The sequence below is a fragment of the Varanus komodoensis genome, unplaced genomic scaffold (genome assembly GCF_004798865.1).
Source record: "Varanus komodoensis strain SLA01 unplaced genomic scaffold, ASM479886v1 scaffold14_1, whole genome shotgun sequence".
NCBI lineage: Eukaryota > Metazoa > Chordata > Lepidosauria > Squamata > Varanidae > Varanus > Varanus komodoensis.
Window position 1 is genome coordinate 3633534 of NW_025335438.1, and position 16458 is coordinate 3649991.

The 16458-nt window shown below is 43.3% G+C and overlaps 1 protein-coding gene across 1 annotated transcript in view; it reads right to left on the reverse strand.

Moving 5' to 3' along the window:
- NECAB1 (N-terminal EF-hand calcium binding protein 1) overlaps window positions 1-16458 on the reverse strand; it is a 41112-nt gene that overhangs the window by 18101 nt on the left and 6553 nt on the right. The window contains exons 4-6 of the mRNA XM_044424326.1: window positions 15818-15926; window positions 9179-9204; window positions 8338-8435 (exon numbers count right to left, since the gene is read on the reverse strand). Of these exons, the coding sequence (XP_044280261.1) occupies window positions 8338-8435; window positions 9179-9204; window positions 15818-15926 (233 nt within the window). The remainder of the gene's footprint in view (window positions 1-8337; window positions 8436-9178; window positions 9205-15817; window positions 15927-16458) is intronic.

Below are 16458 nucleotides of genomic sequence, written 5' to 3' on the forward strand. Positions count from 1 at the left end.
GAAATACATTGTTTAAAGAATTCCCAGTGCCTGTGAGCCCAGACTACCCATCTAAGCAGAATTGCCTTCTGCAGCTCTTCAGTTCCTTAGTCTGGACATCTGTCTTTCTACTTAGCATCTCTTGGGGCAGGAAATTCTATCCTATCTGTACTCAATCTAACTCAACTATTCAGTTACTCCAACACCAAAATGAGAACTACGAGGTCTGTTCTTAAAGCAGGCTAGCAGTTTTAGGTTTCCTTCTTCCATCTAGACGAAGAGATCCCCTGTGTTTTGAGGCTATTGCAGAGAAATTTGTTCTCCTGGATTTTTAAACATTTCTTGACTTGCTACTTCCAATTCTATCTCTAAGAGATTAATTTTAGCATTGTCCTTAAAACCAGGGGTGGCTGCCAAGGTAGCTTTTAAAGGCTAAGTTAAAAAAAAAAGCCCCTAACAAATGGCAGCCAATTAAAATGTCCTTTGAGCAGAAACACAAGATTAATACAAAATGTGCCATGAAACCAAATCTTAGTGTGTTTTATCTGATGTAGAGCTCAGTGAGTAAACTGGCCTTTAAAATGGCAGCCAAAGCCACAACATCTCAATTAAAGGGAAATATATTCAACCAGAATATTTTGCAACCAGACCAAAAAGGAAGGGTTTATGATTATATAAACAGTTTCTGCTATGAGCATAGAACAACTCTTTATAATTTCCTGTTGGTTTTATATTTTCTTTTTTTAAGTCTGACAGGTTATAGATTTCTGCTGCAAAATAATAGGATTCCATAACCATTTTGCAGAAATCAACCAGCTGTATAATTCCCTGAAGGCACATGAAGCAGAAACCTTGATGACCCTAAGGTCTAGATCTAGAGAGCCAGGGTGGTGTAGTTGTTAAGAGCATAGGACTGGGACTCAGACGATCTGGGTGCTAGTCCCCGCTCAGCTATGGAGCCCACTGGGTGACTTTGGGCCAGTCACAGACTCTCAGCCCAACCTACCTCACAGGGTTGTTGTGGGGATAAGATGGAGGAGGAGATGTAAGCTGCCTTGAGCCCTTTGTAGGAAAAAGGCAGGATATAAATCGAAAAATAGATAGATAGACAGACAGACAGACAGACAGACAGACAGATATTGCCAGGGTGAAGGACTGGGAGCCCTGTGCTCATTACTGTATATCTTGAGTTCCCTCAAGAAAGAAAGGCAAGATTTAAATGTGATGAATAAAGTAATAGTCCAGAATTTGGAATTTATTTATTGGAGGTATGCCCTACCTTTTTACCACAAACTGGCACTCAAGGTAGCTTACAAAACAACTTAAAACAATAGGACACAATAAAATGCTAAAAAGCACAACAGTTGCAGAATCTACAGATGCCCTTACTGGCCAACAACCTTCTTGAATGAAGTGGTCTTTGCCTGCTGCCAGAAAAATAGTAGAGCAAAACCATCCTCCCTTGGGAGGGAGGTCCAAAGCCTGGGAGAGGCCACCAAAAAGGTCTTCTCACATACTGCCACCCAAAAGGCTTTTGATGGTGACACTTGAAAGAAGAGTTTTCCAGAAGATCATAAGGAGTGGGCAGGGCCAGAAAGGAAAAGGCAGTCTTTCAAGTAGTCTGGCTTTAGTAATTCCTTTTCTGACCCTGCCATAAGCCTGCTTGTTACCATAGATTCATCTCTCAAGATACTGCACATCAAATGTTTTTGCTAAGCCAGAAGAACAAGCTATTCAGCTTGTTCTGTTCTTGCTGGAAGATCAAACAGTTGTTGAAATCCCCATGAATCATCCATGTTAATTGCCTATTGGGAGGCATTAAAGTCATCGCCCACATGTACTTAGCATCCATGAACATTAATCAGTCCTATGATATCACCAATCAAAATAGCTGCTATTTCTAAGACTAACAGAGAAAATCCTGGCAGAATAAATTATCTGTCACTCCCCTTGATACCACACTGAAGCTGACACTAGCTCTGTGTGAAAACATTTGTGATGGCCCTTTGAAAGCGACAGAACTCATTTGTATCAGGAAGGTTAATTTCTTCCTCCCCCTAAATTATTTGACATGGCTCCTCTAATTGGATTAAAGCTGCTGCATCTGGCAGACCTAATTTTATAGCTGGAAGCTTTGATTCTCCATAACAAGAGGCTAGAGCTATCCGTGAGAATATTTCCAGAATGGGCAATGAAATTCAAATGCTACTGCAGACATCTGCCTGTTTGAAATAATCACCTTCAAACTCCTGTTTTTTTGTAACCAATGGTCTCTAACCAAAACAAAACAAAGCCATTATCTAAAGATCTACATGAGGACTGATGATATAAATGATGTTTCTCAATGATAGATGATCAAAAGATGTTCACATTCTGTAAACATTACAGATGAGATGTCTCCCTGGATCAGAAATTCTGAAGAGGTACTTGGGACATGCTACTACATTCAGGGAGGGTTTTTTTAGTTTCCTATACCACCCTATCTTAAAGATTTAGGGTGAGAAACTTTTGGAAGAACCTCACATTGGAAGACAGGCAATCTGTCTTTCATATATGAAAGGGTGGGAAATATAATAAAGTACATCAAAGGAGCTGGTTAAAATGTAGCAAATTGTTACAAGGGGAAAGGAGTTAAAAGGTTTTAAAAAGGCATGAGTTAATTTGTTACTCATCCCACATAAATAAATCCCATCATTCCCTAATCCTCTAATTTGAGGATGTATTTTTAAATTATCAATATATAGTTTAAGTAATATTGTCAGTAGTTTGGCAATCCTGATTAGCATACATACCACGTCAAAACAATGTATGTCCATCAATTTTTTAAAAAGCGTGTTAATGTTCCTTAGAGCACAGATGCCTGTAAGCCTCTAAACATGGAGAATTGCCAGGATCTTATATCAAGTGAGAAGAATGAGAGCCAGTGTGGTAGTCAGAATGTTGGACTGCAGACTTGGGAGATCCAGATTCTACTCTCTGCTTCTACTCTCTGTTGTTGTAGGGATAAAATGGAGTGGAGGAGGACTGTGTGGGCTGCCTTAGGTTCCTCACAACAGGAAAAAGGTAGGTCATAAATGCAATAAAACAGAAATAAATGTAGGCAATCTGCATCTCCCCACTACTCCCACTCTCTGTTTCTGCCATTTTCCGCTGGCCCACTTTGGTGGCGGAGAGAAGGAAGCTTCAGAGGAGCAGGATATCTCACAAAGTGCAGTCTCCACTCTTCACCACTCCCACAGTGTCTGCTCTAATCCCTCTCCCAGCGGCATTCCCAACCACAGAGAGGCAACCAGTACATTTCTTTCAAAGCTGCCTGCAGGGAGAGAGGAGGGAGGACAGACTATGTATTCCCAGCTCCAAAGTCTGTCTCTGACCTCAGATCTGGCACTCCAAAGTATTCTTTGGGGTCTTGATGTTGTCTAGGGAATCACACGATTGTTCTCTTAGAGACTGGGAATCTCTCTCCCTTGCCTTTGGAATATATGAGGATCAGAGTTCAGGGAAATAATTTTGTTTTTGCAGTTTGAGTGTGTTAACCATAACTCAATGATAGGCCACATGTTCAGTGGGGCAGCTAGGTCATTAGACAGACATATGGCAGCTGCAAAGCACATAAACAACATTTGTCTTTCCCTGTTCAAGCACCATTCCATGCTTTAAAACTGCTTCTGCATTTCTGGAATGTTAGTGCAACCATTACAATACTGTTGCCAACCCTGATTTAAAACACAGCTCTGAGCATTTGGAATTTTACACCCGAACTCCACTGAAATCATAGCATCCTTATCACTACACCAATCAAATGGCATTTGTTCCTGCTGCTCTCATCACCTGCTGCTCTCTGACTGGTGTGCCCCCCCCCCACATGTACTTTGGCCCCAAAGTCCACACCTGGCCACACCATTGCACATATTTTGTATACAGATTCCAAATAACTCCAAGTAGGAGTGTGGAAGTCCCACCTGCCACTGTGGATTGTAGCACAGTGTAGCAATGCTAAGGAAGATGGGCCAGTGGCATCTCCCCACATTGTAGACTAGAAGCCACATGCAGCAGCAGCAGACTGAGAGTGGAGCATTTTTAGTTGGGGTTGACTTAAGGAGTTGCTCTCTAGAGGTCTCTTGCGGGATGAATGGCTTTATTTTCTGCCTATAGGGCTCTGCTTGCTCCCATTGAGTTCCGCATTGAATATTTGTAGCACTAGGAAACATTACAAAGAGAGTTGTGGGGCTGGAAAAGGTGGAAAGAAATGATTATTTTGTAACTGCCTAGTAGAAGTGTCTGTAGTTGCATTTTTCAGGCAGGGGGTGATTTTAGCCATTTGGACCAACACAGAGACAGCAGAAGATGTGTTTTGATTGTGACTGAATGTTGCTGCTGTTGGCGAGTTCATTACATGTGCTTTTATTGAAAAATGTGTCATATATTAAAAACTATATTGATTTATGTGCACAATGTGACAATCCTGACTATTCATACAAGTTTTCCTCTTGCTCACTGCAAAATTTAATCACCGACTTCCCTTGACTCTGTGGGCATCAAATGCTGGTAAGGAATCAAAGGGAGCCCCAGGAGTTTTGTTATTCTGCCATGCATGGGGGAACACAAGAGGCAATATTCACAGCTTGAGATTTCTTTCCTCACAACTCTAGTTCTTGGCATTTTTCCTGAGTCTTTCACCTCTAGCCTACCGAGTCCACCATTCTTATAAAAACATTAAGTACTAACAATGGGCAGGCTACATTGTTCCACAATTTTACAGAACTCTAACATGATGATTAAATGTTCCATTTTAAAATAGATACCATGGGTGTGAAAAAATAATAAGAGCCTATTGTGGGTAGGGAACAGCTGCTTTTGGTTACCTTGAGATGAAATAACATTGTCATTTGATGAGAGCACAAGCCTATACCTGCTTCCTTGGAAGTAAGCTCCATTAAATTCAAAGGGCTCATGGATCAAGGAGATGGAACCATCTTGTCCATTGCTTCAGACAATTAAAGCCTCCTCCAAACTTAACTTTCAATTCTCATCTTGCATCCTGCTTTACTCCCAATAGTTCACTGCCCATGGAAATGGCCACCAGGAGAAAGTGCCACCAGATGACCATTAAAAGGAAGTGGGACTTCTGTTCTGCTGCAGGGGGGGCCAGAGTGCACTTAAGCAGAATTTAAATATTGACGTCTCTTCTTTCCAAGCATTAGGAAAGGCTGGGATATGATACCACAGATGTCCTCAGCTAGAATGGCCATGGAGCAAAAGCGTTTTCTATCTGAAGGACTATTCAGGTAAAAAAATACAGAGCCGAAAGAGAGAGAGAGAACAGGGGCCCTGAAATCATTATTGTGGATCTATACTAAGCATATGTACTTTTATATAGATCTATACTTTATTTTATATTATATTTTATTTTTTGTGTACTACCCAAAAGCTGAAGATCTTTGGGTGGCAAACACCTGCCAATAAATATAGTAAAATGCAATGTAAAATAAAATAGCAGTAGAAATATCATACTATTACAATAAAAATTTAAGACCAAATTTTAACAACTTAAAACAACCCAACCATGCCATCCTGCTAGGCTGCTAAAGCAAAATAACAACAAATTACTGGAAATACCCTACACCTCAACATATTTGAAGTTGGTAAATGCCTTGGTCAAAAACACAATCTTGACCTTATCCTCAAAAGATAGTGCAGTTGGTGCCATGTGGGCCTTAGTGGGGTGCTCATTCCATAATTTGGGGGCTACCTTGTTGTCACCAACTAAGACTCCCTTGGCATTTGGAGGAAGACCTCAGATGTTGAAGGTAGTGTCTGGTATATTGGGAAAACGATCCATCTGGTATTGTGGTTGCAAGCTTTGAAGGGCTTTATAGATCCAAACCAGCACCTTGAATTCTGCTTGGACACATACAGGAAGCCATTGCAGGCAGGCCAGAACTAGTAATACATTCACATTGTCAGTTATTAATCTGGCTGCTGCATTTTGCAGAAACTGCCATTTCTGAATCAAGGGCAGCCCCATATAGAGCACATTACTGTAATCCTCTTTAGTGATTATGAGAGCATAGATTAATTACTGAAGACAGGTTATCCCCGTCCAGATAGGGGGCATAGATGGGCTGAAGCTGGTGGAAGGCACTCCATGCCACTGAGACCACCAGGGCTTCAAGTGACAAAGGTGACTCGATGAGCACCTGAAACCTACAAACCTGCTCCTTCAAGGAGACTGCAACTCCATCCAGAATCAGTTGATTATCATCCACAAAGTCAGGAGCTTCCCCCACCCCCTTAACATTTTGGTTTTGTCTGGATTGAGCTTCAGTTTGTTTGCCGTCATCTCATCCATTCTTGCAACTAGACTAGGCACTGGCTGAGCATATCCACAACCTCTCCTGCTGAAGATGAAAAGGAATAGAGCTGTATGTCTTCAGCATCTGATGACAGTGCACTCCAAAACTCCAGGTGACCCCACTCAGCAATGTAGATGTTGAATAGCATGAGGGACAAGCCTGACGCTTGAGGAACCCCATACTGGAATCCCCACAAAGTCTAGCAATTTCCCCCAACTACCACCCTCTGGAGCCAACCCTCCAATTAAGAGTGGAACCACAGCACAGTTTCCCAATATAGGTCATGATACAGATGAGCAAAGGCATTTCTGTACTAAAACCTGGTATGACCCCTGACTGAAATGGATTCGGATAATCAATCTCATTCAAGAATGACAGCCGTGGTTGTCTGCACCCATTCAAAGCCATTTCCCAGGAAACATTGCCCATTGCCTGTTTGGCCTAAAGCTATTTCAGTCTGAGAGGGTCCAGATCAGTGCCCCTAACCCTCACCACCACCTCTTTAAGGCAGCATGAAACCCTCCCTCTTAGAGGCACTGATCACCTCCCTGGCTCATCCAGCTGTTCCCTCCCTGCTAGCTGTTCTTTCCATGCCTCAAAAACAGAAGACCATCTTCAAGATAAGTGCTGAGGAGGTTTTTGGGGGCTGGGAAGGAGTCATGCACCAGCAGCTTCTACCAGATCCAGGTGGTGTCTCAGCCTCTCCTCCTTGCAAGGAGGGGAAAGCTTTTAGACAACTGAAATTGGCCTTCTAATGTTTTTGAGAGCAAGAAGAGGGTGGAGGCAACTCACCTCCACACTCCTCCTACACTTAACTGGGTGCCTTTAACCTTCTAAATTCAGATGGTTAGTGGCAGCCAAAAGAATTGCATCTTTTGTGTTTTGGAACTCAACCTCAAGTCTTCTCTTAGGCTCCCCAGTTTGTCTTCTGGGAAATAAAGTGTTTCGTGACATGGCCACAACTGTGGCCATTTTGTGAAAGGGCAGATCCAGCCAATGGCATCCATTTTGTGAAAGGATCTGCAACACACACTCACATTTTAAAATGTGTGCACTGATTCAGAAGGTCTGGGCCCCCAAAATGCAATATGAAGTGCACCTTTGATGGTTGCAGCAAGCAGTTTTGTGCTGTTTATTTGGGTTTGTATTGGAGTACAAAACTTACAAAAACACAAGGTAGATAAAGATAATGGGATGCAAGATGCTTCTTCACTTTCATGGCTTTGAGAGTTCAATTTTTAATACTTTTGTTTTGGAAGCCAGATGATGAGATGGTTAAGCACAATTCTCCCCCTTTCTACTTTGATCAGGCAAATTGTAACCTGACAGATGCAAGAAAAGTCTCTCTCAGACCAATTGTTAATCTAGTCACAGTTCTATTTTGCAACAGAAATGACTCACAGCAGCACATCTCCAGGAAAGAAATAATGGGATTTATATGCCACATTTCTTCCCATCTCCTTCCCCTCCCCAGACACTGCACTCTAAATATACAAGGCTTTCACTGGGTACCTTGAATGTTCCACTTCAGTAACACAACAACAAGGCATTAGCCAAACATGTTTTTCTAATGTAACTTTAATCCCTTCATTGGAAAAGAAGCAGACTTTCAAAAACATTTCAAACAATGCAGTTCTTTCTGCCTTCAAACTTAGGGACTTATGGACCTAATGCAAGGCTTGGCATTGTTCCCATGACACCTCACGCCCATTAACAAAGCAATGGACGTGATTGCAAAACCTGGAGACACCCTGGAGGATGTTGCCAATGCGTAAAGTACCTGCAAACCACAGTAAGTGAAAAATAAAGATGTCACGTAGAAAGGCTCTAACCTATGCTTGAGCTTTTTTTTTTTTTTTGCCCTGCACCTTTTCCCACCACCCAATACAGACAAGGACAAATATTTTCTCACAAATCAATTTTCACACTGTGGTTCTTAGCACATGGGAATTTGCCTTGCCAGAAAACTGGAAAGAAAAGCAACATTAAAACTGTCTCCTACTTCCTTTGTGGTGTCCATTGCCTTCAGTATGGATACGTTGAGGTCTTCCAAAGCTGACAGCACATTCTCATATTCTCCCAGGTGCTGGGAAAAATATTCTAAAAGGAATAGAAATTCACAGTTCAAGTCGAGGTGGAAAGAGCCTGGTCTTTTAAAGTATATAAGTGTCTATGAATCAAATAAAAGTATAACAAGAAGAATAAGGGTCTGGTTTCCAGTAGAAGACTTCCCTGCTCCCACATTGCTGTGGAAGTCCAACCTGGTATTGGGCAAAATGTGGTAAATCCTCAAGCCATCCCATGTTTGCACAAAAGCTGTGGGTTTATTAGAGCAAAAGCAAGGAAACACCTGAAATGGTTAAAAAACAAAGAAATGGGATGAACCTCAAGCAGGTGCCATATTTGATGCAGCAGGGCCAGGCTTTCTTTCTTCTGCTGAGAGCCTATTTCCTCATGGCTGAAGGGCTGAAGCTTATAGTGGGGATGGACAGAGCCAGAAGAGGTGTGAGTTTCCCTTTCAAAGCTACTCCTCTTTGTCTCATTTTACCAGCCCCTTTTCTCCCCCTCATTCCTTCCTTCCTCCATGTAGGAGGCCCAAACTGATTGCTTGCCAAGAACTGTGAAATTAGGATGAGGGCCACATCACAAGGTAATTCTAGTCACCCTTCACATTTATGGTAAAGTTTTATCAGACCTTCACAACTTCCCTAAGAGTTCTTGGCACTTGCATTTTCTATCATTAGCTAATGGGACCAAAGGTTCCCTTTGCCCAAATCCACAAGTCTGTGACACATCCAAAAGTGATGAATTGGGCTTCCTCATTCAATTTAAAATTCACTTACCAAACAGTTCTTCAGTGTCAAGGTTGCTGAAATAAGAAAGGAATCATAACATGAGCAATGCATTTTACATTCTCTTACTAGTTCAGATGTGTAGCCTGACCCAACCTGAAGGTTCAGGGCACCAGGGGTGGGTGTGGAAGACTAAATCAACCAAGTGTTTCCTTGCTTTGATTTAATGCAAGGGTTGGGAATTTGTGGCTCTTCAAATGTTGGACTTCAACTTCCATCAGCCTCAGCAAGCAAGCCCAATGGTAATAGATGAGAGAAGTTGCTGATCAACAGCATCTGGAAGGCAACAGGTTTCCCAGCCCAAATTAAGTGCTTAGGCCCAAAGGCCAGAGCAGTGCTTCCAAGGGGGTTGTATGTAGGCTAGTTTCCAGTGGGAAAGAGATCCCCTTTCCTTGTGTGGAGGCTCCACTAAAAATGCTCATGCCCTGCTGATCGAGGGTGACACACAGATCCAAAGCAGACCTGGCATCCTCCATACAATTAGTGACTGTTTGAATGGCCTCGAAGGAGCAAATGGCAAACACGGGTGCTCTCTTCTGGATTACGACATAGGCATAGTGGCTGAGGGGACTTAACTCCTTGCCACCAGGAGAAGGGGCTGAATGCTGTAAAATGATAGCTCCATGAATGTAATAGTAACAAAAACAGGGGCAAACCAAGGACAGAGAACCTCCCTGGCAAATATGGACCGGCACAGTGTATGCATTATGATGAACAGCTGACCAAAAGGATGAATCTGTATGAACTGATGAGCTCTGAGCTAGTGAGGACTGATCAAGAAAGAGATCTAGGGAGTTTGGCAGGAGTTCAGTGACATGCACAGCTGCTGTGAGAAAGGGAAATCCCAGGCTTGGTGTAATTAGGAAAAAAAAATGGAAATAAAATTGCCAATATCTTAATCCCCCTATAAAATCTATGGTGCAACCACACTTAGAATATGGTGTACTGTTCTGGTTAGCAAACCTAAAAAGAAGATATTGCAGAGCTGGAAAAGTGCAGAAAGGGGCAACTAAACTGATCAGGGCACTGGAGCACTGCCCCATGAGGAAAAGTTACAATATCTGGGGCTGTTTAGCTTAGGAAGCAAGTAAGTAAGGGGAGACATAAGAGAGGGGTACAAAATTATGTCTGCTGTAGGGAGACATTTCCCCCTTCTCTCTCAGCCCTGGCACTCATGGTCTTCCCATGAAGCTGATTGGAGGAAAATTCAGGACAGATTAAAGGGCTTTGCAGCAAAGTACAGAATTAAATTATGGAACTCATTTCCATGAGATGTGGTGATGATCCCCAGTCCAGGTGTCTTTTGAAGAGCTTTTGATAAATTCATGGAGAATGAGGCCACTGTGGGCTACTGGTTCTGAGCAGAGGCAGAGTGCCTGTCTGCAGTGTTGTGGGCAGTCTTGCCCAGTGCTGCTTGTGGCTTCCCACAGCCAGCTGCCTGGCTGCTGCACGTACAGAACTAGATGGACTCTTGGCCTGATCCAGTTCCAGCATGGCTCTTCCTGTGTTCTAATCAATCGAGGCTGATAGTGGGTGGAACCAGATTCAGAGCGGGCAGGCTAAAGACAAATGCAAGCAGAACCCTGCAGTTCTGCAGGACTTGATGGCTCTTCCTCTCATTATGCCACCTCATTATGCCCTCTTGTGTTCTCTCACTCTCTCTCTGACATACACACACACACACAGAGCCAGAACAGAGCAGAGCAGAGCAGCGACGTGAATACATTTCCATAAGGGGTGGCCTGCAACATCTGGAGAGCTAGATGCTGCTGCAGCTTGCATCAGCCTGAAGATTGAGGTCCTGAGGGCTGCAGCTTCCACACCTTAGCATTATGAGGTCATCCTCAGTGGTAAACTGACATGAAGAAGGTGATCTCTAAGCTATGAGATTGTGGGTTCTAAGCAGCAACCTGAATTGTGCTTGGATGAGGATAAGGAGCTGGTGCAGACATCAGAGCACAACAGTATAAGATAGGCTGTTTGGTTGCTGGATTTTTAAAGAAACGGGATTTTCTTTCTTCCTTCCTTTCTTTTTTTCTTTCTTTAGGAAATTTCTATGCCGCCCCATTCGCCGAAGCCTCGGGGTGGCTCACAAAACATTTAGCACTGCTTACCTTAGTGATGAGATGATGCAAGCCTACATCAAGTTTCATTCTCTGTCTTTATCCCAATTTGGGTATGCAGCTCAGATCAGCTTTACCCAGCTTAGCATGTCTGTATAACCTAAGTATGAATGTGCTATGCCAACAGAATACAAAGTGGAGCAGTTGTGAATAACGAATCAAGAAAAGAATAGGCATGATTTCTCAAGCAACAGCTTCATCTATAGATCTGGAACACAACTTGCTGCCTTGCAAAAGACAAAGATTCAAAAGGCTGCATTGAGTATGCAGCTGGTGACATGAGTATTGTAACTGTTTCGTCGACTCTCTAAATAGTGCTCTGACACTCACAAAATGCCATTGTGAGCAACATAAATGGTAAACTCCTGAACAAGGATTACAGAGCTGTGCTGTGCATTTGAAGCTGGGCTCCTGATTTTAGGAGCCCCTGGGCTTTGAGGCTGGTGGAGTCTGTCTCATCTCCATCTTACCCACATCCCACTGGTATTGGGGTGTTGAACCTCTTTCAGCGCAAGAGCCAAACTCCCTTTGAGTGAAGGCCTGAACATTGGACACATTTTTTCCCCGATTTATATCCTGCCTTTTTCCTACAAAGGGCTCAAGGCAGCCTGCATCATTTCCCTCCTCCATCTTATCCCCTCAACAACAACCCTGTGAGGTAGGTTGGGCTGGGAGACTGTGACTGGCCCAAAGTCACCCAGGTGGCTCCATGGCTGAGCGGGGACTAGAACCCAGATCGTCTGAGTCCCAGTCCCGTGCTCTTAACAACTACACCACCCTGGCTCTCATTTGTGTGCTGCATTCAGCACATGGCCTGAAGGGGGTGCCTATATCTGCATAGCTGTGTGTGTGAAGGGACTGTCCATGTTCCAGGAGATGGGGAGTGGAAGAGAGAGCCTCCATCATGATCTGTAACATCCTGGCAGCACTTCAGCTGTCCTCCTCCTCTGGGACAAAAGACTTCAGTGAAATATAGAGACATTCTAGGCCATCAAGCACCATTCCACCCTTATCACCCTTCCTGCAATGCTCTGAGCACAGCCATAGCAATCGGTCTGTTTGTGCTAAGCAGGACAGCCAAACTAATAATCTCATTTTGCAGTTTGAGTCTTGGGAAAATGCAATATCCTCACAACAGATGTTCTGCTTAGAGGGAAAAAATCTGCATCCCATATAATTAATGAGCAACAACTGAGCATACTGTGAACTGTTTATTCAGAAAAGCCCTAATGTATTATCTCTAAAACTAGCCGAAAGGCTACCATACAGACTCAGTGGGCCTCTGATAGTTTTATGTATGCCAAAGGCCAGATTGCACATTATGTCAGAGGTGTCTCTCATCCTTTATACACACTTTCAGGATTTTCAATTAACATACATGGCATAGTTGGGGCAGCTGAACTTACAGGGCTGGCCATACGTCCTACTTGTACAGCTCCCTGTATGAAAGGTATTTGAAGAGCTGTCAGAGGAGAGTCCTTTGTTTGATGGCATCTTCTTTTTAAATTGTTCTCCAGTTAAAAGTCAAATCACAAAAATAAAAAGAGAGAACAGAGGTCTGAAAATGATCCATTTTAAGAGATCCATTCACAGAGATCACCTGGACAATAGGCAAAGTAGGCGCACAGGTTACGGGTTCCCAGCCTTCCCCACTATAGTGAGATGTATGGTATTTCTATTCAAATCATAACACTTTTCTCTCAGTTTGCATCTCTACATATGAATAATACAATGCAAATCTGTATCTTCTGTTTTGGCAATGCATAGCAGCCTACCCAAACAGCAGCCTATGTTCCTCCCGATGTGTCTTGGCTAGAACGCACAGGAGGGTCTGTAGAAAACCTCCGTGAGAATCCAGAGCGCGGAGGCATCCTCGTGGGGGGAAGACCACCCCTCCCACCATGAGTATAGCCACACCCATGTCTGCTCTCTACATGCTTTCTAATGAACATGTGTAGGTCACAGTAGAGTCTCCGTTGCTCACTAGAGCATTGGCAAAGCAGAGAAAACGCATTGCCCCCAAAGCGAATATAGAGTTACAATGGCAGCGCAGGTCACCGTAGTGTGGAAGACTGTGAGCAGGTCGCCTGCGTCCTTTGCTCGGTCTGCTGCCCAGGTACTGTTGAGGGGCAACTTCATGGCCTCTGCAGCTCTCCTGTTTTTTAAAAATACCATTTAATCAGGACTTGGACCAGACAGCTTTCTGCACATTGGCATCCTGTAAAGTAGACTGCATGGCCGCCCTTGCCTGCTGCCGTAATGCCGCAATACCAGCACCCCACCTCCCATGCTCATTCATCAAACTGTGAAGGGGCAACACAAGCATCAGAAGGTCCCCGCCAGATGCAGAATCGGTCCTGAACCAGGACCTGGTTGGCTAGGGCTGAATGCTCTCACAAAGGAGAGACGGGAAGGGAAGGCCAGAAGCCGCAGCTGCTTTTCAGCCAGGAAATGAGCCTGGCTCAGTCAAGGTAACTGCAGGCTTGGGTGAAGGCCAGCTACACCAGCTGAGCCCTGAGCCTCTAATTGTAATTTCAAATCCCCTGAAAAGAGGATGTTTTGCTATGCTCCAGCAAAATGCAGGAAAAGGCAGAGACCAATTTTCATATTCTTTTGGAGCTTCTAACATTGCAGACCTATGCACACTGAGTCTAAATAAGTCCCACAAGTTCCAGTCTCCTCCAGCCAGAGGAATCAGATGGGAGATGCTGGGAGGGGTAACATTAAACATTTAAAAATACCTGCTGGGGAGATATTTTGCCAGACCTTTCCTCCTGACTGTAGTTCAGAATTATCATACAGCAGGTCTCATTTTAAGTTTCTCTTTTAATTTGCGGCTGAAACTATTCTCCCTGAAACTTTAGCCATAGCTTGGGTTTCTCTTAGCACTAGCTTGGCAGTTGCATGAAATGCAGACATTAGAGCAGAAACAGGCATGACTTCCCCAGTAACTGAATCGTTATATCCAAGGACCTGTTGAATTTCTGATTGAGACATGCCTGTTAAAGGCAGAGGAGCCCGGGGAGAAAAAAAGAGATAGCAATCCTTATCGTACTTTCATATCCCTTCTTTTTCTTCTTTCAAGCCAACAGGATTACATAATCCTCCTTTTCTCCATTTTATACTCACAACAGCCCTGTGAGGTAGGTTAGGCTGAGCGTGAATGATGGTCAGTGACTGGGGACTAGAACCCAGAATGAGGACCTGCAACTAGGGGAGGTAGCATTCTCTAATGATAAAGAGACCTTTTTTTATCAGGAGTGCAAAGCCTCCAGCCTGAGGGTCAAATCCAGCCTTCAGTCCACCTTCCCTTTGCTCACTACCCAACTGCCAAACATATGGTGATGTGCTGGTTTTCATGTGGGTTTGTTTCTACTTAAAAACATTGAGATGCCTCCCTTGAGGCACAGTTACTGGCAGGAAGAGCATTAAGCTAAAATAGTCTGGGATTTTGTCCCCACCCACCTTGCCTTTGGCCATATCCACTACTGGAATGCCATCAAGAGTTTCTCTGAAATTGAATTTACTCCCCATGCTGAAGGCTACACACCCCTCTTTTAGGATTCCTCTTGCACTGTGAGAGCTACTTTGCCATTCCTACCAATCTTCCTACCACCACGCTGCAGCCTCTGATTCTTCTCACGCACGAACCTTATTGTTCTACTGCCCACAAGGACCCAGTTTGCAAGTGAAGGCTAACTTCTTAACCATGTCCATATGACAGCAAACAAGGGTGTGATATCCCACACACTCACCACTTCCACTTTCAGTGAGCAATTCAGGAATGCCCTCATTCCTGGGTTGTTATTATGACATCCAAACTTTGGGTTGCTTACGGGTTAATCAGCTCAAAGGTAAGCCAACAATAAACCATGCACAATTGTTGGGTTAACTCTGGTTTGTTTAAATCCCAAACTACTCAGAGTTCCTAGGTTCCTACAATCCAGGAAAGTTGTGTTACTGGGATGTGGGTTGAAAGCAGAAGCAACAAGGACACGAGAGGCAATGTGCTAATTCACTCCCACTCAGGCCAACAACTCCTCAGTTAAACCTAGAAATAGTCACTATATGAGAACTGGATCAGCTTGAGAATCTTGAGAATCAGCTAAACTGTGTTTCCCAGTAAACAAATGATAAACTTCAATGAAGGATATGAAACAAATGGCTTCAAAGATACATCTGTGAAGAATCATGAGCTGTTTTCAGGGAAAAGTAGGAAGAAGATGCAAAACGATTCATGCAAAACATACAAGAAAGTCTGAATCTGTAAGTTACTCTTGGGTTATAGATTAATTCTACCTGGAGACTTGGGAAAGTCAATAATGTCTTTACTTAGAAACACCCAATATAGGTAGTGGTTACTCAAAGGCTGTGGGTTAAATCCATGGCATTTCATATGTTATTTATAAAGCAGGTTTTTACTGAATTAATTTGTATTGCAAAACTGCACTGCTTTTTCAATAGCTGACCGTTATGTTTGAGTGAATTTAAAGCAAATGCTACCCACTCAGTGTGGTGTGTATCAATCGTGTGAAACAGGTCATGCAGCTCTTCTCTGCTTAGGATTCCATCAGCAAAGTAAGCTCTGAATTCATCAAAGGACAATTTGCCATCATCTGAAATCAAAGAAGCAGAAAGGAATTGGTTGTCTTCTGTAAAACCAGTGGGATTTAATTTCCCATCCAAGTTCAAACCACCCCCATACACCTTGCATTTCCTAGTAAGCCCTATCTAGGTTTGCATGACACAATGAGAACACGTGCACTGCACCTCCCAATCCATAGTGGCCTACTGTGACGTGTGACCCAGTGAGAATGATCCCAAGCTTTCTCCAAGAGGTATTGGAGAAAACTTGAAAAAACCGAAGTAAGTATGAGCCAAGAGTAAGCTTATGAATCACTAATTATTGTAGGTGTATTACCAAGTGATACAGATATTGCTGATATGCTTCCTTACCTAAAAGCAGACTTGCACATAATTGCTCATCAGCAATTGCTCATCAGCACTGCAGAATAAGACATGAATGACAAAGGTGAACATAAAAGGATTCCTGTGTGTAGCCATCCTGTTTATTGGGAATAAGCTGGAATGTTCTTAGGCATTTTGGACCACCATGTGTTAGAAGTTTATAGAGATTCCTTAGCATCC